Genomic DNA, 23839 nt, shown 5'->3' with positions numbered 1-23839 from the left:
CTGTTCTTTTAAAAAAACATATCATTTTTCTCCTTCCTTTGCCCCAAATGCATTCAATCAGTCAAGACATTTTGGTCACTTAACTCCACACAATGCACGCCTAAGACCCAATCCCAATTCTTACTTTTTACCCCTACCCCTTGTTTTCGAGTGTCATTTCACCCCTTGGAACTGGGTTACAAGGGGTAGTGGTTGAAATCTTCCCTTTCACTACTTCAGTAGCAGGCGACCCTGCCAGTCTGCAGTGAGGGGTAAAGTTCAGCAACCTCACTGCCGGTCTTTAGTTACATTTAGGGCATCATATATCGTTAAAGGGGGGGTGGGAGTGTTATTTATCATCGCCCACCCCTAACTCTTCACTGATATGAAGCTGACGTCAGCTATTCCCCAGCTTCACGTTAGAATGTTCCCGTTCCGCCTTAAATTGTGCAGCAAGTCTGATGCCTCAGGTGCCAGAATGTAACTATGGACCGTTTGACATGGAACAGAAAAAAATAGCTAGCTAGCTACCGAGACATCAGCATACTACTAGCAATTTTTAACTTCTCACTTTCAACATTTGAATCAAATGTTGTCTTTGCAGTATTTTCAATGAAATACAGGGTTTGAGTGATTTGCATATCATTACATTTTGTTTTTATTTACATTTTGCACAGCATCCCAACTTTAACTTGAACTGTAATTTTGGTCGGTCAATATAAAAAAATGAATTCCAAGTCATTAATTATAGTTTTGGTTTATTTAATAATAAGGAGATTCTGCTTGTGACTCTGATTTATTTACCCCTTAAAATCCAGGCTTATGACATGCTAAGGCTTATTAGCCAGTAACTACAGGGACTTCAATGCAAACTGGCTGTGTTATTCTTAGGTTACAGAAGTGTGCAATAAAACCTTGGGCTGCAGGTCAGACCCTGGCCATTTAAGTTAACTACTCGCTCATTAGAAGCTTTCAGTTTTGGGAAACCCATATACTGTAAGAGAGAAGGAGTGATGCTTAAGATTAAGCTGTTAAGCTGTTAACATGCTTGTAAGACTGTAAGACCGTAAGACTGAATGTAATGGGAAAACCTCTTTTTTTTTCTGGCTGTTGTTTTTTTTCCACTGAACTGCCGAATCCATCACTAATCAGTGTTCTGAGACCTCATCACTTACAAATTAAGCCCTGGACAGTATCAGTAATCTTGATGTCCATTTTTATCGCAGACTAGAAGCTTCATTACTTGTTTTCGACATTAGCCTAATAGCCTAAAGCAAACTTCAGAGACCAAACATGTCTCGGCTGATGAACTGCATGCCTGCCTGGCCCTCCCACTCCCACAGTAACAAGGCCAAACATCTGACAGAGCCATGTGTCACTCTCTGCTGAATCGATACGTCATTTTCACACAGGCATGGCTGCCCTGGGGAAGTGGCCATATTACTGGGGTGGTGGGGATGTGTGTGTGTAAGAATGTGCAGCTGCTCCTACGGACCACCTGTCGGTCCCTATGTGCCAGGCTTTGGGTTCAAAGATGGCTGTGTGTATGTGCGTCCAACCCCAACGCGACAACTTCAAAGAAGCAAGGGAGACGGGGTGCATCGATTTTAACAGACTCCACTTAACCTAAAAGATTCTTGTGTATATGTGTGTGTGTGTGTGTGTGTGTGTGTGTGGGTGGGCGAGGGGTGTGTGCACAAGAACATACATGTGTGTTTTCTCCTCCTCCCCCTCTGCCTCTGCGTGTGTACTGTAATTGGGTTTTCAGGAGTGTAATGGCGTATGTCGCAGCGTAATCAACGGTGCATGTACACGTCAGTCAGAGTGTAATTGAGCCTATCAGTGCAAAGTGTGTGTGTGTGTGTATGTGTGTGTGTGTGTGTGTGTGTGTGTGTGTGTGTGTGTGTGTGTGTGTGTGTGTGTGTTTAATTAGCTGTGGGCCATAAGCAGTTTGGATTTTCATTAACATACTTCATATTGGAGGCATATATAGCACATTTTTCTACACATATTAATGCAGTTACTTGATTTCTGATTAACTTACAAATAAAAATGAGCAATTCTGGCACGTGTTAAAGATTGGACACCATCCTATTTGTAAAGTGCCTGAATGTAATTAACTTCATAGACATTTCCATTCTTTGACTCTTTGAACCTTACTAACCACTCCATGACCACATGCACCTTGAAGCAGCCGGCTCAGTATCTGAACAATAAAGCTAAGTGGTCTAAGTGCCTACAAGGCAGGGGATGGGTATAAAACAATATTCAAGCGCTTCCAGCTCAGAGTTTCCACCGTCTGAAATGGCATTAAAAATGCCAGTTAAGGGGAGCTGTTGAAATTGAGGCAAGACCTCGATCTGGAAGAGCAAGAAAACTGCTTGTGTGTTGACCAGAAAGGTAAAGCAAAACCCCTACATGACAGCAAAGAACCTGCAGGAAGATTTAACCTTTTTTTTCTTTAACCGCAATACAACAAAGGTATGTTAGAAGAAAAAAACAGGCATCGTTTGATGAAAAGAACGTCTTATAGACTGTTGAGCATTGAGGTGATGGAGAATTTCAGCAAATTCTGCAAGCAAATGTGACGCAATCAAGAAAACGAAGCTGGAAAGATACTGGCTTCTATAACAGGACAGTGATCCCAAGCCCATCTTTAAATCCACTATGAACTACTTTAAGAAACATAAGCTGAAGCTTTTAAATGGTCCTCACAGTTTCCTGACTTAAATATCTTTAACCTTTTAAAACCCATGGCTCATGACAAACTAAGGCTTATAATTCAGTAACTACAGGGACCTCAGTGCACATTTGCTGAGCTATTCTTAGGTTACAGAAATCTGCAATAAAATTGTATCCCTGCTGGTGGATTCTGGCAATTTAAGGTGTTAAATAATCTGTGGGTAGACCTTAAACATCTTATGTAAGATGTTCTACTAGGAAGAGTAGCTGAAATTTCCTAAAACAAGAATAAAGACTCCTAGATGGCTACGAAAACATGTAAATTTGCTGCCTGATGTCTGAGACACTGTTTTGAGACAGTTCTGTGAACAATATTTTGACACTTTGACCTCAAACGTATATTTATAAACGCATTCATGGTGAACGAGGTAGATGCAGGGCATCATAAGGCAAAACAATCCCCAAAGACAACATCGTTTTTTCAGATTCAGTGCTGTTTCACCATAATTACCATAAAAATGTAGAAGAAATGTAGGTTCACTGGTTGTTCTGGATAGTGAATAGAATTGCTATTTTCATGTAGTTGACATTGTGACCCCTGGTTCCATTCACTAGCACTGTAAAGAAAATCTGAGTCTGTAAATTTCTCTACAATGCAGTGTTTCACATCAAACCACTCTGAATGACTTTGTTTATATCTCAACAAGAATTATGCATAAATTTATGCACAGAAAATCAGGAGAACTCCAATTAAAACGTACCTTCTCAACTGATCCTGATTCTGAAAAAGAAATAAGTAAATAACGTGATTTTGGTTCTGAATTGGCAGTGATTTGTTAGCAGTTTGCATGACAATAATTCTGCTACCGCTCGCTCTTACTGTAAGAAGGCTGAATTAGCAATACCATAAATCATTTATTTTCAATCAAATTTTAATACTTAAAAAAAATATAAAATCTTCTAATTATCTGATTAACAAAAAAAGCTTATACGTTTTCAAATCTGACTAAGTCATATGTTACTAAGTGCTTTGGAGGAATATCAAAGAGCAGGAATCACAAGATAGGCAGTCAGGCAAAACGCAGACAAAACTATCAGCCATCCATTTTCTAAGACGCTTCTCCGTCAGGGTTGTGGGGGGGGTGCTGGAGCCTACCCCAGCAGTCGTCGGGCGGAAGGCAGGATACACCCTGGACCGGTCGCCAGTCCATCGCAGGGCATGACACTCACACGGCTGTTGGGCAATTTAGCACGTCCAGTTGGCCTGACTGCATGTCTTTGGACTGTGGGGGGGGAAACCGGAGAACCTGGAGGAAACCCACGCAGACACGGGGAGAACATGCAAACTCCACACAGAGAGGAACCCAGGCCCTCCTTGCTGTGAGGCGACAGCGCTACCCACCACGCCACCGTGCTGCACTATCAGCCAGTCATCAACAAACAAAGGCAGGTGAAAGTGAAAAATCAGAACTAACAAGGCAAACTTAAAAACATGCCTAAGTGTTATACGGAAACGGCTCAGAATACAAACCAGTGACGAACATGACAAGCAACAGGTGATGAAGATAATGAGGGGGAGGTGCCAGAATGTTTCAAGGAGATCCAGGAAGAGATGTGGGGTGGTAACCCACTACATTCATACCACAACACCAATTACTGAACAGGCTAATCTCTACCTACTCTACTAGATTCACTTCTATGACCAATTACAATCAGCAGTACGGGGCTGTACTGTCTGTGGAAGGTGGGGATGGGCGAAGCTGATTTACCTCCCTAGATTACTTGGTTGTGATGTTTATGGCTTGTTTGTGGTCAATTGAACACCCTCTACAGAGAACACACTCAAACATAGGGCTGGAACTGTGTATATCTTCACAAACAAAAGAAAGTTTCCCATCGGTCTGATAAGAAAGGGCATACTTTAATAAAATGGGACAAATCCCAGTTCATTTGAATAGATTTTCCATTTTCTAATACTTTTCTTTATTTATTCGATTCTATTGGACATTTGTTGCATCCCTACTTAAATCTGGGACTGTCTCCACATTTTAGTGCACAATTTCATGTACATTAAATGTACACACACACACACACACACATACACACAAACACACACACACATATACAGTATCTATACTGTACATACATACAGTCTCAGCACTGCAGGAACACTGACGTGGTGGTGGTGTGTTAGTGTGTGTTGTGCTGGTACGAGTGGATCAGACACAGCAGTGCGGCTGGAGTTTTTAAACACTGTGTCCACTCTGTCCACTCTATTAGACACGCCTACCTTATCTGTCCACCTTGTAGAGACCATGGATGAGACGATAGCTCATCTGCTGCTGCACAGTTTGTGTTGGTCATCCTCTAATCCTTCATCAGCGGTCACAGGACCCTGCCCACAGGACGCTGTTGGCTGGACATTTTTGGTTGGTGGACTAAACTCAGTCCAGCAGTGACACTGAGGTGTTTAAAAACTCCAGCAGCGCTGCTGTGTCTGATCCACTCAGACCAGCACAACACACACTAACACACCACCACCATGTCAGTGTTACTGCAGTGCTGAGAATGACACACCACCCACATAATACTTGCTCTGTGAGGGTCCATGGGGTCCTGACCAATGAAGAACAGGGTAAAAGGGGGGCTAACAAAGTATCAGAGAAACAGATGGACTACAGTCTGTAACTGTAGAACTACAAAGTGCAGCTATACAGTAAGTGGAGCTGATAAAATGGACAATGAGCGTAGAAACAAGGAGATGGTCGTAATGTTCTGCCTGATCGGTGTATTTTCTGAGTTTAACATATTGGATGAAAAAATAAAACATAACATATAAAAATGTGCTATAACTTTTGCACAGGCCACATTTTATGTTTCATTTTTCCCAGTATGTTATATTTAGTAAATAAACAGCTCTTGTGTATTAAATGTGATCAGCTTTAAAGGCACAATGCTAAAAACGGCCTGTTTAACTTGAATTAAAAGTACAAGAAATGAACAATACAACCCTCTAAATATACAGATCATAATGTTTTTCTTTGTCGTGGCAAAGAAGTCCTGGCAACAAACCACTTGAGAATTTGACGTGAAGGGAAACACTTGAGATTTTCATGCACTCACACACACGATAACAGTATCACATCGTTTCCTGTGATTCACTCTCTGCACCTCGTCCTGCGTTCTTTCCCGTCTCCCTCACTTCTGCTGGTGTTACCTGTCTATTTTAGGAAAGAGGGATGTGCCGAGAGTGTGAATGAAGCAGGGATCTCCTGAGAAACGCACACAGACACAAGTCTGTATTCCTAACTTTGTGGGGTATCTCCTATGTTTTCTGTATTCCTGTAGCTAAACGCAGCCCTACCCTTCACATCAGGTGGCTACAAAGTTAGTCTTTCAGCTCCTTTCACAGTTTCTGTCACAAGCCGCAGTGTTTTAAAGCAATGTCGATTTTTTGCTATTATCTTGGAGATACTTAAACCCCCAAAGAGTTAAACACACATACGTTCATTCACAAACAGAAACAATGCAGAAAAAAATGCCACAACATAACACGTCCTTTGACCAGGGTGTGTTCAAACTTTTGCATATGACTATTAACATTAAGACATACAAGCCAAATGGACAATATGGCCCATTAAATATGCAAGTTATCCTTTTTTTGTTGTGGCAAAGAAATTCATTTGCTTGAATATGCACACATGGGAAAAAATAATGCATTTAATTAACTTCATTTCCACAACAGAATGTTTTCCCAACATACATTTTTATGGGCAATTTAAATTTACTTTGTTTTTTTTTTAGCTTTTTTAGCAGCCTTTCGATCGTGCACCCCTAACTACTACCAAAGGTGTAAGGGAAGGCAATATGGCAAAAATATAACATCATGATACATGATGAGCACCACAATATTTCGTTTTTGATAAGCTGGATAAGCTGGAAAAACCACTAACCTTTCACAAACTGCCCTGCAGTAAATCCAGTTGAGCTGGACTAATTATTCTCACTGTAATGAGACAAACACTGCACTTGCTTAGCAGTTCTTTAAGTACTCACGATATCTACAACATGCTCAGAAAATCACAGTGGCATGTAATGGGATGTCATTTATCACAATAACCAAAAGATACAATTTTTTAACAGAGGCTGTTTTTTTGATCCAAATCTGAACACAGCCTAAGAATTTTCTGTCCCTGTTCGACCCGACACATCATCGCTTTTTGAATCTGTCTGAGTTCGGCCCAAACCACGTTAGCCTGTTTGAGTCCGAAACTGACGTAAAACAAAATACCCAAACAAAATACTGACCCTCATCATGCTTTCAGTCCAAATCCAACCCAACCCGGCCCAACCCGGGCCACAGCATGCCAACTGAAGCCAATCCAACCTGAACCACATTATTAGTGTGAACGCCATCTAAGTCTTGACAAAATTCTCTCTGAACCCAACTCGAACCACATCATCCCGTCTTGAGTTGGAATCTGACCTGAGCTCGTCAAAATTCTGTCCGAATCCAAGCCGAACCATATCGTCCCATTTTGAGTCTCGTCCCAACCTGAAAGACATCTTCACATTTTGAGCCCAAAACCACACCATTACACTTGAAGACTGCACCCCACCTAAGTCCTGAAAAAATTGTGTCTGACCCCAACTCGAACCATATTATCTTGTTTTGAGTCCAAACTCGACCGAAGGCCAAACAAAATTCTGTCTAAACCCGAGCTGATTCTGTCTGAATCCGACTCTAACCACATCATCGTGTTTTGAGTCTGAACCCAATCTGAGCCCATTCTGTCTGACCCTGACCCACACTGCATCAGTTGAGTCTGAACCCAATCCGAGCCCAACAAAACTCTTCCCAAACCCAATCGAATCGCATTATCCTGTTTTGAGTCCCATTCTGACCTGAGCTTCATAATATTCCGTTTGAACCTGAATCCACCTGAATCACAGCAACATGTTTTGAGTCCTGCACTCACGCCAACTGGAGATGCTAAATTGGCCCTAGGTGTGAGCGTTTATCCCTGTGATGGACTTGCAGACTGGCCAGGGTGTTTCCAGCCTTCTGTCCAGTGAGCACTGGAATAAGCTCCAGCTCCCCAACAACCAAGGAGGATAAGCAGCTTAGATAATGTGCCTGTGTGTGTGTGCATGTGTGTGTGGGTTATCGGGCCAATATCAAAAGAAAATACCGGATCAGATATAAAAGCTCTTATTAAATCTTAGCCGATTTTAAAGGATAAATATTGTATCGGCATCAGAAAATAAAAAATGTGTCCTGCCATCTTTACTCTTGTTCTTTTATGGTTCTGCCATATTGCCCACCCTTCCCTCTACATTTCACTACATAACAAAAAGCAAGTTAACTAAAAGTAGCCACGTTTACATGCTGCCTAATAATCCGTTAATAATCTGATAATAATAATAATAGTTCGACTGGAATAAAATACATGCATGTATACACTTCAGTCTACAGACAAGTCTAGTCATTGAGGTCATTCGGAATACAATTTCTTTCCGATTACACGGGGTGGGTAAACCTGTAAATAATCAGTTAAAAAGAAGAATAACAGCCGCGTAAATGTCTGTATCCGATTACATTCCCTATCAGAAAGTGCATGTGCGTCAGGTCATAGCGAGACGCACATGAAATTGGTCAGCAGAGGAGACGAAGCTCACGCTTTGAGCTTTAAAAGACGACGGTGGGACGGGCGTCCGGCTTAAGTGTCTCAGAGCGCGGCGTCTTCCTCTCTGCGCGTCCTTAAAACATGTGAAGTACATTTTTCTGCCATCGTTTCAAAACAGCTAAAAACACAAGTGCGGCAGCTGAAAACTCGTCTCACTCTGACTGGGCTCACGTGACGCTCGTTGTCATGGTAACACTGGTACACTAAGTGGTAGTCCACACATGCGCGTCATATTGGACATGATTACTTGCAGTGCGCAGAGATTTCCCATCAGACTGTTGAGTAGAGTGAGCATAAACACGTCAGTCTTAATCTATATAATCTATATTAGAGAAGTATTCTGTCGGATTGGCAAACATCTTTGTATGTAAACACGGTCAGTGATGGGTAAGTGCTACATGCTGCATTCACGTGCAACTGATGTGCAAACGTGAATGAAGTAAATTTGATGCATCGCTTTTGTGCAAAAAGCATGAATCCGCACACTGAGCATCCTTAAATCTAATACAGAAGAGAGAGAGAGTGCACGAGAGAGAGAGGTACGGATATTCTTACAGACATTAACCCGTCTCAACAGGAGTTTCCTGTCTCCTTCCCTTCAAAAGCAGCTGACACACACACACACACACACACACACACACACACACACACACACACGCACACTCAGCTCCTACAGAATAAAAGCGCTCATCAGGAGCTGGCGTGTGTGTAGGAGGGTAAGCGTGTGTGTGGGTGAATGATTATCAATAATCAATACAGGAGGTCACTCATAGAGCCGCAGCCAAGACAGGCGTGAAAGAAGACCCTCGCCATATCCCTCTAATAGCCGTCTCTCTCTCTCTCTCTCTCTCTCTCTCTCTTTCTCTTTCTGTCTAGCTCTCTCCATCTTCCCTTCTCTCAAGGGGACGTTGCCGTTCACAATTTTGAAAAACTGCCCATCTACTTTTATTACTTTCCTAAATACTTACAGTATGTTATATTTAAACAGGATGACAGTACAAACCGGATTCCAAAAAAGTTGGGACACTAAACAAATTGTGAATAAAAACGGAATGCAATGATGTGGAGATGGCAAATGTCAATATTTTATTGGTAATAGAACATAGATGAAAGATCAAAAGTTTAATCTGAGTAAATGTAACATTTTAAAGGAAAAATATGTTGAATCAAAATTTCACAGTGTCAACAAATCCCAAAAAAGTTGGGACAAGTAGCAATAAGTGGCTGGAAAAAGGAAATTGAGCATATAACGAACAGCTGGAAGACCAATTAACACTAATCAGCTCAATTGACAAAATGATTGGGTATAAAAAGAGCTTCTCAGAGTGTCAGTGTCTCTCAGAAGCCAAGATGGTAAGAGGATCACCAAGTCCACCATTGTTGTGCAGAAAGATAGTGCAGCAATACCAGAATGGTGTTACCCAGCGTAAAATAGCAAAGACTTTTAAGTTATCATCATCAACCGTGCATAACCTCATCAAAAGATTCAGAGAATCTGGAACAATCGCTGTGCGTAAGGGCCAAGGCCGTAAAACTCTACTGGATGCTCGGGATCTCCGGGCCCTTAAACGTCACTGCACCTCAAACAGGAATGCCACTGTCAAGGAAATAACAGAATGGGCTCAGGAATACTTCCAGAAAGCATTGTCAGTGAACACAATCCACCGTGCCATCCGCCACTGCCAGCTGAAACTCTACAGTGCAAAGAGGAAGCCATTTCTAAGCAAGCTCCACAAGCTCAGACGTTTGCACTGGGCCAGGGGTCATTTACAATGGAGTGTGGCAAAATGGAAGACTGTTCTGTGGTCAGATGAGTCACGATTTGAAGTTCTTTATGGAACACTGGGACGTCATGTCATCCGGACCAGAGAGGACAAGGATAACCCAAGTTGTTATCAACGCTCCGTTCAGAATCCTGCATCACTGATGGTATGGGGTTGCATGAGTGTTTGTGGCATGGGCAGCTTGCATGTCTGGAAAGGCACCATTAATGCAGAGAACTATATTCAGGTTCTAGAACAACATATGCTCCCATCTAGACGTCATCTCTTTCAGGGAAGACCCTGCATTTTTCAACAAGATAATGCCAGACCACATTCTGCAGCAATCACAACATCATGGCTACGTAGGAGAAGGATCCGGGTACTGAAATGGCCAGCCTGCAGTCCAGATCTTTCACCTATAGAGAACATTTGGCGCATCATAAAGAGGAAGGTGCGACAAAGAAGGCCCAAGACGATTGAACAGTTAGAGGCCTGTATTAGACTTGAATGGGAGAGCATTCCTATTTCTAAACTTGAGAAACTGGCCTCCTCTGTCCCCAGACGTCTGTTGAGTGTTGTAAGAAGAAGGGGGGATGCCACACAGTGGTGAAAATGGCCTTGTCCCAACTTTTTTGGGATTTGTTGACGCCATGAAATTTTGAAACAACATATTTTTCCCTTAAATTGATACATTCTCTCAGTTTAAACTTTTGATCTGTGATTTGTGTTTTATTCTGAATAAAATATTGACATTTGCCATCTCCACATCATCGCATTCAGTTTTTATTCACAATTTGTTTAGTGTCCCAACTTTTTTGGAATCTGGTTTGTACATTGCCGTTGTATTCTGACAATAATCAAATTATGCTTGTTCATATGTTTCAGATGAGCAGATCTGGCAATGATACAGTCGTATGCAAAAGTTTGAGCACCCCTTGGTTCAATGACACGTCTTCCTGTGAAAATCAGTAAACATATCCTCTACAAGGAACACACTGCTGCACATTTCAATGCACAATTGATGTTTATTGGTTGAATTTAATGCATTGGGAGGAAAAATTATATATATATATATATATATATATATATATATATATATATATATATATATATATATATATGTGTGTGTGTGTGTGTGTGTGTGTGTGTGTGTGTACCATAACTTTTGCACAGACCACATTTGTTACATTACAATGTGTTAATTTAGGTTTATTTTTACATTTTTTTTTATTTTATATTTCCAGAATGATGTTTTCAGTAGAGGAGAAAGGAAAAACGTTCTTTCATATCGTCATTGTCAAACGAAATGATTTTCAATTTTCCACATAATTTCAACACACCTGCTGTCCTTCATGCTTTGTAAAACTTTCACGACGAATGGACCAATAGAAATGCTCAAATAAACACTTGGAATAAAGCCTCTTCTCATTCACTTGCATTGAAAAGTAAGAGTGTTTTTGCCTTCTCCTGTAAAGTTACTGTTTTGGAGATACTTGTTTTTCATTGGGCAGCAATAACCACAGTAAATTATTTATAATATTACTTACTTCCTTCACAGAATCCCTGAAATATGGAATAAAACATTTAAATGTCTCTTGGCGAACAGGTTGTCATACTTACATTCACTGTATTTGAGTTATTATTGTATATAAATAAAGAATATTACTATAGCCATTGATTCCAAGCTTAGAACAGTAGTGTATGTAAAAATAAATTATATTTATTTATTAGTATTTATTTTGAGGTCCGGTTTTATTTCCAACTTGCAGACTTACATTCAAAAGTTTGGGCGTTCCTGGTCAATTTATGTATTTCCTACATAAAAATAAACACACATTCTCTACAGAGACACACTTCTGTGCATTTTAATGCATGATTTATGTTTTTTGGCTGAATTGAATACATTAGAAAAAAAAACAACTATAAAATGTGTCATAACCTTTGCACACACCACATTATCTGGAGAGGATGAGTTTTGAAATTATATTTTCCTACCTAGAAAATCATTAGAAATGTGGAATTTGACGAGGGGAGCAACTTTTGCTGATGACTGTTCATCTAAGTTCATATTTCCAAATGGTGGCTTTAGTAGAGGAGGAGGACAAATGGTCTTTTCATATGTAAGTAGATAACTACAGTATATTACTATCATTTTACTGAAATATCGAATAAACCATCTGCGATCTCTTGGTGAACAGCTTGTTATATTTACATTCACTGTATTTATTATTGTATCTAACTAAACAAAGAATATTAATATGGCAAATGGCTCCAAGCTTTCGAACAGTGTATATTAAAAAAATGACTTACTTAGTTTCGGCACTCTTGGTCAAATAATGTTTTTTCTATTAAAAAAACAAACACACATTCTCTACAGAGACACTTCTGCACCTTTTTATGCACAACCACTGTTTATTTGCTGCAATTAAAATATTGGGGATGTGACACCAAGTGTGGGCCATGTAAAAGTTATGGCACACTTTATATTGGGTTTTATATCGCTGCTGTCGGAACAAAACTCCATATGTCCATTTTTGTATTTTTATCATTTTTCAGTTTATGACATAATTTGAAAATGCCTGTCGCCCTTTATGTCGTCTGTAAATCTCAAAATGAATGAACCAAAAGAAAGGGCCCAAAATTACTTGGAAAGATGCCTGGTTCCACTGACTTACATTAAAAGCAAAGTAGGTTTTTTCCTTCTCCTGTAAAGTTCTCATTTTGGAGGTACAAGGTTTTGTTTCCAACATCAGCGATGTGTTAAACTCAGCAAATAAAAAGACACTGTGCACCAGAAACAGCAGAAATTGTCATATTTAAGTTTTTATACTGTAGAGGATGTGCAAACTTATTTTACACTTAGAAAATCAACAAAACCTTGGGTATGACTTCACTTCTCACTGTACTGTAGCTCTCTGCTACAGAGAGGATTGTGGAAATTCATCTCATAGTCATGATACAGTGGCGATACGCTGTGCAGTTCGTGGCTGGGGTATCAAAGTCCAAACTCTGGTATCCTGACACCCCCAGTTTACGGACTGTGACGGGTCTTGTCAGTGAGGATGCTCGGCCGTTATGTACCGGGAGAAAGCCCTTTAATTGCTGTGAGAGGCGACGTGGCACTAACAGCCTCCTTTTGTGTTGTTTTATAATGGCTATAATGGTATACAATCACCGCGGCCATTATTCATGTGCAGGCTTGACTCACTCTGCCGTTTTTCGATCTCAAATAAAGAGATTTTATTACAGCCTTTCATTTCATCTCTCCTCACACTCACTCGCTTTTCTCTCCCTCTCCAATAACACTCCCCCGTTCTCCCGCCCACTAGAATAACAGAGAGAGAGACTGAGAGAGAGAGAGAGAGAGAGAGAGAGAGAGAGAGAGAGAGAGAGAGAGATAGAGAGAGAGATTCGGTGGAGGGTTACAAGAGACAGCTAACACAGAGCTGTGTGTATGAAGAAGAGAGAGACGGAAAGATGAAGAAAGAGAGAGAGAGAGAGAGAGAGAGAGAGAGAGAGAGAGAGAGAGAGAGAGAGAGAGAGAGAGAGAGAGAGAGTGAGAGAGAGAGTGAGAGAGAGTGAGAGAGAGAGAGAGAGAGACACTGAGATCAAGAATAATCATCAAGAGGGGAGGAGAGGAATCCTCCGAGAGACACAGAGCAGGAGAGAAAATGAGTGGGTGAGACAGAGAGAAAAAGAGGAATAAACGCATCAGAAGGAGAAGAGAGGGAGCGAGATGTAGAGAGAGAGAGAGGACAAGCTAAAGGTCCGACAGCCGAGAGAGAGAGAGAGAGAGAGAGAGATAGAGAGAGAGATGAGGAAAAAGAGAAAGAAAACAGGCTAAAGGACAGACAGGTGGGAAAGAAGAAAGAAAAAATGATAGAAGAGAAGAGAAGAGAAGAGAAGAGAAGAGAAGAGAAGAGAAGAGAAAAGAAGAGAAAACAGGCTAAAGGACAGAAAAGTGAAAGAGAAAAAGAAAGAAAGAGAATGAAATTCGGGGGAGAGAGAATAAGAGAGGTGCAAGAAAGTGAAAGACAGAAGAGTAATGGGACAGAGATAAGGGAAGAAAGTGAGGAAAAGACAGAAAGAGAGAGGGAATGAGAGAGAGGGGCGAAAGAGAAAGAGAGAGAAGAGAAAAACAGACAGAATGAGAAAGAAACAGGAGAGAACAAGAGAGAATGAGAGAGAAAAAGAAAGGGACAAAAAGAAAAGCCAGAGACACAGAATGAGAGACAGAGATAGAGAGAGAGAGAGAGAGAGAGAGAGAGAGAGAGAGAGAGAGAGAGACCCTCATACACCCTCAAATGTCAGCCTGTCTTAACCACTTGTGGAATAAGGCCAATACCTGTCAGCTGGTCAGGACTGGACGATATGGACAGAAGTCCACGCTGTGATAAACTGACAAAATATCATTATCACTGAACGAGGGCTGAGAACCTTCAGCACTTTCACACAGGCAAAACCTCTACCAGCCTCGTTTATATGTTTTAGTTATCCAGTAAAGCTATGACGACACTGTTATTGACAACAATAAGAAAAGCACAGTATAAGTCAGTATTCATAATTCCTCACACGTGCACCACTGTGCGTGCATGTACATGCATATAAAGTGAGAACATTTGCAAATCAAACAAAGAAGCTGCTGGTGTTCTCAGAGCAACAGACGGACCACCCCAGAGTCCAGACCTCAACATCACTGAATGTGTTTGTGATCACTCGATCATGGAAAACAAAAAATGCAACCAACTCCTAAGACTGAACTTTGGGGGTGTGAAAAATAGAATAATATATAATACATAGAGAATCAATATACAATCTATACACTGATATTATATGTAGTTGTTGAGATTTGTGTGTAATTTTCTGTTAATAAGTATAATAAATAAATTTTTTATGCTGACGCTACAAGGATGGCGTGTTTTTAATGGCCATTAAATAAATTCAGGATGGTCTCTGACTTTAGCACAGAATTATAGGTCAAGAAGTAACTGAAAAAAACATTTGTGCTATTTTTTTTAAACAAATCTGCTAAGTTTTGACATCAGAATAAAGAGCAGAACTGTCCATACAAAATTTATTCATAACTGTAATTATTACATCACAGAATTATTCAATTACACTGAAATAATCAAATATATAACAAAATGGTGATCCTAACTAGAGCTGGGCATTGTGGCAAAATGTAATGTGATACTATTTACAGTGCATAATGTCACAATATTTATTTTTTTCTGACATCTGATAAGTTCGAACAGACAAAGTAGAGCCATATTTTAAAAATATTTTTAAAAACTATGAATTACTTCACATACTCACAATGTGCTGCACTAAATCAACGAAACAGAACTAAATCGGCTCTCTTTTTAACCAAACATGCAGCTCTGAAGTGATTTGAAGTTTAATAAATATACCAAACATTCTAAAATGCACAGTGTGTCATAATCTATGGGAGGCAAATCCAGCCAAAAAGGAAATGAAAATGAAAACAATAAAATGTAAATGTCAATTTTTTTGCCATTTCGTTTTCCAAACATCTGAGCAAATATCCTGCCAAAATTGAAAACGAAGCGAAATGCCTTCATTTGGAATCTCATTTTTCACATGAGCACGAGCCGTTTGTGACAAAACTAAAAATAAATTGAAAACAGCTATTTATCATTTCATTTTAGTCGTTATTCTGGTTTTTCATGGACAAATCTAAAATGAAAAAGCTAACAGACAAAAGAAAACACAAACTTCACTTTGGCTTTTCTTCATGAAAAGCAGAATACGTGTCAAAACTAAAATCAAAATGCAAAGTTTAATTTCTTATTTCTTTTTCATTGCGATCAGCTGCAATCTGATAAAATGAAAATGAAAATGCAAAATGAATAAATCAACAGCAAACTGACAGTCTGCGATTCAGTTATCGGCGCTGACGCTCTTTAACTGTCAGAATGGAAAGGAGAATGAAAACGAACATCAGCGCCACCTGCTGGAGATTCACTTTTCATTTTCAAATTTTCTATTTCTTTTTCTATCTGACCAACATGCAAATATATGTTAATTAGCACTAGGCGGGGCTACAGGGTACATTTTAGGACAGCCCCAGCCGTCCAAGGAAAAACACCGTCATGTCTCAGATCTGGTGACCAAACGGCCCCAGAGAAAAACTGAAAATGTTACACTGGCATTTATATCGAGATACACAATAGTTTTCTAAGTCATACGAACCAGTCTGTGCTTGACCAGGCTTGTGTTTGGTCTGATACCTTTTCTCTGAGGCCGTTTGGTCTGACGGCGTCTGGTCTGATGCTCAGTTTCACCAGATCTGAGTCATGACAGTGGTTTTTCTCGAGACTCGAAGTCTTTTATCTTGAGGAATGATGGCGATTCTGACGCAGACGGCTGAGGATGTCCTAAAATGTACCCCGTAGCCCCGCCTAGTGCTAATTAACATATATTTGCATGTTGGTCAGATAGAAAAAGAAATCGAAAAGTGGAAAATGAAAAGTGAATCTCCAGCAGGTGGCGCTGATGTTCGTTTCCATTCTCCTTTTCATTCTGACAGTTAAAGCACGTCAGCGTCGAAAACGGAATCACAGACTGTCACTTCGCTGTTGATTTATTCATTTTGCATTTTCATTTTAATTTTGTCAGATTTGCAGCCTATCAGAAAGAAGAGATAAGAAAATAAACTTTGCATTTTGATTTTAGTTTTGACACATATTCTGTGTTTCATGAAGAAAAGCCAAAGTCAAAGTGAAGTTTGTGTTTTCTTTTGTCTGTTAGCTTTTTCATTTTACATTTGTCCATGAAAAATCAGAATAACAACTAAAATGAAATGACATGAAATGACAAATGAAGGTATTTCATTTCATTTTCAATTTTGGCAGGATATTTGCACAGATGTTTGGAAAAAGAAATGGCAAAAAGAGGTTTGCATTTACATTTTATTGTTTTCATTTTCATTTTCTTTTTGGCCGGATTTGCCTCCTATAATAATTTACCTCAATCATGATAGATAATGTGATATTGCCCAGCTCTAATACTAAATATAGACTTCTCTGAGCTTTATTTGAAGTACTTCTGTGCTAACAGCTATCTTCTACATTTGTTTATGATATGATATCAATAAAAATGTGGCAAGATACTGTGCATTATCATTTATCATTGCTGTATGAAAGATTATAGCTACAAGGCTAATGTAGGTAACAAGTAATGGAAGCTTATACCCTGTCAATTAGCATCATGCAAACTGCATGACTACATCATTGCAGGCCTGTATATCCTAGATGGCGAGAGGATAGTGGGCCACCGTTGGTCTGCTAACGGCGAAGCTGGTGGCCCGCTGGCTTTTCACGCTGCGTTTTACAGGTGGACCACCAGTGGTTAAGCATCATAAAAGACAACCTGCCAGTTTTCATGGAGCATTTTCCACTCAGAATCCAACTGACTTATCTTTCATTTTCATTTCTCCTTTTTGACATCCTTTCTAAATTAGCTCGGCAAATGATTTTAATTCAGCACACAATCGTCCTGCGTCCTGCGTGATTTCAAAGTCATGAACCATCAAAAACTTTTCAAACCACCACTCAATAAACGTTAAACCGTCTGTCCAACAATTGCTAAATGTTAAACAGAGCTGCTAACTAGGAGAGAGCAGGTGGTTAGCATTAGCTTAGCTAGCATGATAACAGCTCTGCTCACCTCAGATCACATTCGGTTCTGGTTGACTAAACTGCTGTAGACACAGGTTTAGATGATAGTGATTCAAATCTGAGGGAGTGAAGTCAAGCAACCACTGCTACGGGGACAGACAGGTGACATAAAACCTGCTCTGCGGTGTTTGGGCCTGTAGCCTGATTAGCTAGCGTAGCTAACAGGCTACAGACCCAAAGAGTGCCACACACCACAGTGCAGGCTTGATTCTGACTAACTGCTGCTCTGCTGGAAGAAGTGTAGATGACAGACACTAATGTCTGAGAGAGAAAAGTGGAGTGACCAGTGTTGGAGTTGCCAGAAAGCTGAAAATCAAACCCGTTCTGTGGTGTTTGGGACTGTAGCGCTTGGCTAAGCTAATGAGAGCTTATTTAGGAAGGCAAACATGCCACACAGGACAGCACAGGCTTGGTTCCAGCTAACTTAAGCTAAAATGACACCAGTTTAAAGGATATCTAAGATCAATAGACTGGCGTTAGAGTACAAACTGAAATGAAATATGTTCTGAGATTTGTGAAACTTTTAGATGTAGCAGAGCTGCTACCACACTTTCTACCATCACCACCTACCGGTGAGTTGCCACACCGCTGAAACAGTGACCTCTCAACAATATAAATGTGTTTATTTGACTATTCTAGACTGAAACAGAATTTTGAAACATCATAATTTGAAATAGTGTCATCGTTTATAAAATGGGCATAATTTTTAAATACCAGCATCATTTTTTAATTATCATCATACCACCCAATCCTGGCTGCTAATGCTGTTTTTAGCATCGGCCTACTTTTCTTCGTTGCTTAGCTACATCCACCTCATCACTCCAATGCAAAACTAATGAAACAACAGATGAAATCAGATTTACATCGATATTGGCCAGTAGTTGTTTAGCAGACAGATTTTTTAATTTATATTTAGATTAGATCTATATTTACCAATTATTTAAAAAATTATTAGTGATATTATTATTATTATTATTATTATTATTATTAAGAGACCCTTATTAGGAAATTTCACCTCCACATTTGACCCATCCGTGAAGTGAAACACCACATACACTCCAGCGAGCACACACAGACTAGGGGGCAGTGAGCACACTTGCCCCGAGCGGTGGGCAGCCCAATCCGCAATGCCCAGGGAGCAGTTGGGGGTTAGGCATCTTGCCTAAGGACACCTCAGTCATGTGCTGTTGGCCCTGGGGATCGAACTGGCGACCTTTCAGTCGTGAGGCTGGTTCCCTAACCTCCAGCCCATGACTGCCAAAAGCCAGAAGTGTAACATTACGATCCTTCAAGATGTTTCAATCACACACAATGTCACGTTGTATATTTTTCCTGATAGTAAGTTGTAAAGGACAAAGTAGTGCCATATTTTAAAAACACTTCCAAAAACTATTCATTGATTTGTACTCAACATCTCACATACTGCCCTGCAGTAAATTCACGTAAGGAAAGCTCTCTTTGTAATCAAACATGCCAGTGGTCAGTGATTTTTAGGTACTGGTGATATCCACGTTATGCTTACAAAGTGCATAATGTGACATACTGTGAGATAACTTATGACAATAATGACAAATACTGTCATATTGCACAGTCTTATTTGCTAGCCTATTGAAATAAAAGCTATATTTCTCCAAAATGCTGAAGCATTTGGATATAGTACCAATTTCCCCATAATAAATGTTTATGTACCTGTATCAGCAGATATGCAATGAAAAATATCAGTTTCCATATCAGTAGATCCCTAACATATCATTACTGTCGTACCAGGGGAATTCACCTTTAATGTAAGTCAATATATAGATTTTGTAAGCAATCTTGGACCATTTCAAGTGGTCCATTCAGCGACAGTATATCACATATTCATAGGTATTGACATACACGTAGCTGGTCACTATACTGATATCAAGCTAAAGACAAGCAGGTATTTGATGAAAACAACTGCTATTTTTCTGTCTCACATTCAATTTTACTCTACCATGAGCAGTGTACGCATCAGCTAATGTGCATTATAATGGAAAGATTACTGACATTATTAATATATTAATGTAATATTGGAGTATTACTTATTGTGCAATACTGGATTTGTTTCAGCACTGTTTAATATTTCATAAAACATATGTTTATGTATAGGATGCTCTTGGCAGACGGCACAGTCTTTCTCTCTCACAGAAGAGCTAACACTGGACAGCACATCTAAAAGAGTTTCCTCCTTATTGAAACTAATGCATTATTACACAGCGAAAGGTTAAAGACAGCTTAGGGCTGCTTACCACTTGAGGCAGTTTAAGAGACCTTCTTAAACACCACATATGCACAACAAGAACAACTCTGTTTCAGCTGTCAGACACCCAATACCACCCATCAATGACACTATCTTTAAAATACCACCACTATTCACAGCAACCGTGCCTGCCTTAGATGCCTAACATACAGGGTCATGGACGTACATGTATCTCTTACATCATAAATACTCATACATGCATAGAAACTCATTCTCGTTCATTCTGTCATTCTACTGCGAAGGTCAAATGACCTTTCTAAGACCATTCATAGCCATAGGGACACCTTGGCACCCAGCGATTTTCTTCCATCCAATTAGAACACCTGGTCAAGGTAGGCTCAGCCAATGACTCACCTTACTATACACGCCCCAGGACAGCTCTGTCTCAATCACCATGACAACGATGCCAAACATGCCAAAGATGAGCGCATAGTCGCTGAGTCTCTTTCTCTTCTCAAACAGCGCCCTCCGATGACCTAGTTTGTAGCCGATGTTCTGGTTCTTACGCTTCGGAGCCTTCAGGGCCGTCCTCCCAGTGCCGGCTCCACCCCCTCGTCGTCCGTTGCTCCCGCTACCGGACTGCCCCAGAGTGCCCCTGCTCTCAGAGAGGGTGTGGTTCTGGTGGTAGATGGACATCTGATTGGCTGAAGGCTCCAGTTCGTACACGTTTCCGTAGGGAGGGTCCTCTTTGGAGGAAATGACGATTTCGGGAGGGTTCTGCTGCTGCGGGTTCTGTCCGTGGTGCTGCAGGGAGGAGGCAGATGAGGGGGCCGGGGCTGCCCCCTGCCCGCTGGCGGCCCCGCTTCCGCCCTCTTTGGTGTCACTGCCACTGTCCGACTCAATGAGATTCCGTCGCGAGGCGCTGAGGCGGCTGAGCGGCTTCATCACACCGCCACTGTACTTGCACGAGCTCATGGCGATCTCCGTGAAGGGGTTGCTGTCTCGCCGGTGGACCAGGGGACTCGCCTGCCTGTGTTTGCAGCCCCTATCCCGCTCCCTGTCCCGTTCCCGCTCACGATCAGATGACGGGGAATGTGAGGAGTAGAAGAGGGCGTTGTAGATTGGTGGGCCCTCCCCACTCAGGCTGTGCTGGCTTCCCAGGCAAGAGGACAGTGGGGTGCTGGTGGGGTGCAAAGCGTTAGGAATGGGTGTGGGTAACTGGGGTGTCGTGGCCAAGGGCAGCTTGGGCAGGGATGCCGGGGGAAAGCTCGGGCCACTGGGCGACGGAGTCCCGTTGAGGCGCTCCAGGCTGCTAGTCCCGCCTGTGTGGTTGGAGTGGCTGTTGCCGGGGTAGTTGCCAGCTACTGAGGCATGGGAAATGCCACTCAAGGGGAGGGGAGGGCGCTGATCTTCTTCCTCGCTCCCGGCAAGAAGGGACAAACTCAAGGAGGGAGGGGGATCCATGGCAACCAGGGAACTCCAGCAGGTTTGGGTGTGTTCTCCACCTCCTCCTCGACTCTGCTCAGACAGACAGACAGTTTGGAGGAAGAGAGACAGGTTAAACCTCCTCTGAAGAAAACAGATGCAACCTGATGTGATGTGCTAGATGCTGGGTGCAGGGTAAAGGATCTACTTTTGAAAGAATGAATGGAATGGGATGGAAATGCACGTTGCTCGAGAGTTAGGGAACCAAAGAAGGAGTTCAAGCAAGCATTTTGATGCCATAGCATTTGTTATGCTAAAGGTTATGGGTCATCATTGATGACTGAACAGATTGAACGGATAAGGCTTGACTATGGCCTGTACCACAGGAGTACCTGTACTATGTCATATTCATCTACACAGTCAGCAGCATCAGGAGGAGAATGATGAACGTCTGAATCCCTCAAGGATCTACTGGTCACTTAATCCCCCTCCCTCCCTCTTCCTCCTTCCAGCAATCTCTGTCACACAAATGCAACCCCGAAATCTCTGTATTATTCACTAACTTGTGCAAGTGGCCAAATCATAAGCACTGGGTTGGACGTGGACCTGTGACGAGCGGCCAGATGACTAACGCTGACTTCAAAACAGAGGAATCTTGCAACTGTGCCTAAAACGAACAGCATCCCAATTTTAGCTCAAGCATCTCTTTTTTTCACTTCTGCATCTCTCTCCAGACACCTGTCTCTCTCCTCTCTCCCCATCCTTCACTCTTTGCTAGCTCTCCTTACCTTCTCTCCTCAGTCTGGATGCTCTCAGGCGTGCACTCGACGGCAGGGACACCTTATTCCGCCACACTTTTTCTTTTTCATGTTGTCACGATCAGTCCATCGTTCTGCTCGTCCGTTCTCCTTCGGCTGCGGAGCGCTATTTTTAAGGGAGCCTCTTATATGTTCCTCAGTGTTTATCTGAAAAAGGCGATATAATCCCTGCTTTTTTCCCCCCGAAAGCCCTCGTTCCGTTTAGTGGCCTTCCTTCACGTTTATTTCTTTTTTTTTTCTCTTTCTTTTCAACTCCAAACAGGTAAAATAGAAAACGAAAACCCACACAAACGAAGCAGGAGAGGTTCTGAAGACTACATAACACGAATGTTTTGAGGGAGGCGCCTCACCCTTCGCTGCTGGGTTCAAACTCAAACCTACTGGGTGTGAATAAACAGTGAAAACAAAAATAATGTCACCATTTTTTATCAGTCTTTCCTCCTTTCCTCAGGCTCAGGCTCCCACTCGCGCGCGCTCCCTCTCTTTCTCTCTCTCTCTCTCTCATTCAAGCTCTCTCTCTCCCTCTCTAACTTCTGTCACTCTCTCCGCCCCTGGGCTCCGCCCCTCTCGCTTCCGATTGGTCGAATCTCGCTAAGCGTAAACAAAATAAGGGAAACAAAATAGAAAGAAAATTTGATTTAGCGAATTTCCTCCCTGCCACCTCCGCTTTTGCCCACGCAGTCCTACGAGCACGTTCCTAGTTTAAAAATAAATAAATAATAATAAAAAAAAATAATAATAATAATAAAAATTGAATGACTCTCCACAGACGTCAGGTAACCTGTAGGATAGTGGGGGTGATTTGCCTGGAGCCTTTCTGCTTTACTCTACACTTAAAAAGATGATTCTTTGGCAAAGGCAGTGGGAGTTCTCTATAGAACCATTTGCTTGCTCAGATGTTCTTCAGATTGATGGAGAATGTGTTGTGTATATCGATCCATTGTCCATTTTATCAGCTCCACTTACTCTATAGGTGCACTTTGTAGTTCTACAAACACAGACTGTAGGCGATCTGCTTCTCTTTGTTAACCTGTTCTTTAGTGGTCAGGACCCCCATGGACCCTCACAGAGCAGGCACTATTTGGGTGGTGGATCACTCTCAGCACTGACACTAACACTGGTGGTGTATAAGTGTGTGTTGCGCTGGTCTGAGTAGATCAGATACAGCAATGCTGCTGGAGTTTTTAAACACCTCAGTGTCACTGCTGGACTGAGAACAGTCCATCAACCAAAAATATCCAGCCAACAGTGTCCTGTGACCACTGATGAAGGACTAGAGGATGACCAACACAAACTGTGCAGCAGCAGTTGAGCTATCGTCTCTGACTTTACATCTACAAAGTGGACCGACAAGGTAGGAGTGTCTAATAGAGTGGACAGTGAGTGGACACTGTGTTTAAAAACTCCAGCAGTATTGGTGTGTCTGATCCACTCAGACCAGTGCAACACACACTAACACACCACCACCACGTCAGTGTTACTGCAGTACTGAGAATGATCCACCACCCAAATAGTACACTGCTAGGGTCCATGGGGGTCCTGACCAATGAAGAACAGGGTAAAA

At 41.4% G+C, this 23839-nt stretch overlaps 1 protein-coding gene across 1 annotated transcript in view; it reads right to left on the bottom strand.

The window, feature by feature from the left end:
* Positions 1-22758, bottom strand: part of kcnn3 (potassium intermediate/small conductance calcium-activated channel, subfamily N, member 3) — a 130330-nt gene extending 107572 nt beyond the window's left edge. The window contains exons 1-2 of the mRNA XM_017702026.2: positions 22246-22758; positions 20447-21550 (exon numbers count right to left, since the gene is read on the bottom strand). Of these exons, the coding sequence (XP_017557515.1) occupies positions 20447-21496 (1050 nt within the window). The 5' untranslated portion in view covers positions 21497-21550; positions 22246-22758. The remainder of the gene's footprint in view (positions 1-20446; positions 21551-22245) is intronic.
* Positions 22759-23839: the final 1081 nt, after the last annotated feature.

Source organism: Pygocentrus nattereri, chromosome 3 (assembly GCF_015220715.1).
Source record: "Pygocentrus nattereri isolate fPygNat1 chromosome 3, fPygNat1.pri, whole genome shotgun sequence".
NCBI classification, from domain to species: domain Eukaryota; kingdom Metazoa; phylum Chordata; class Actinopteri; order Characiformes; family Serrasalmidae; genus Pygocentrus; species Pygocentrus nattereri.
The sequence above is the reverse complement of the archived record's forward strand: the minus strand, read 5'-3'. Positions and strand labels throughout refer to the sequence as shown.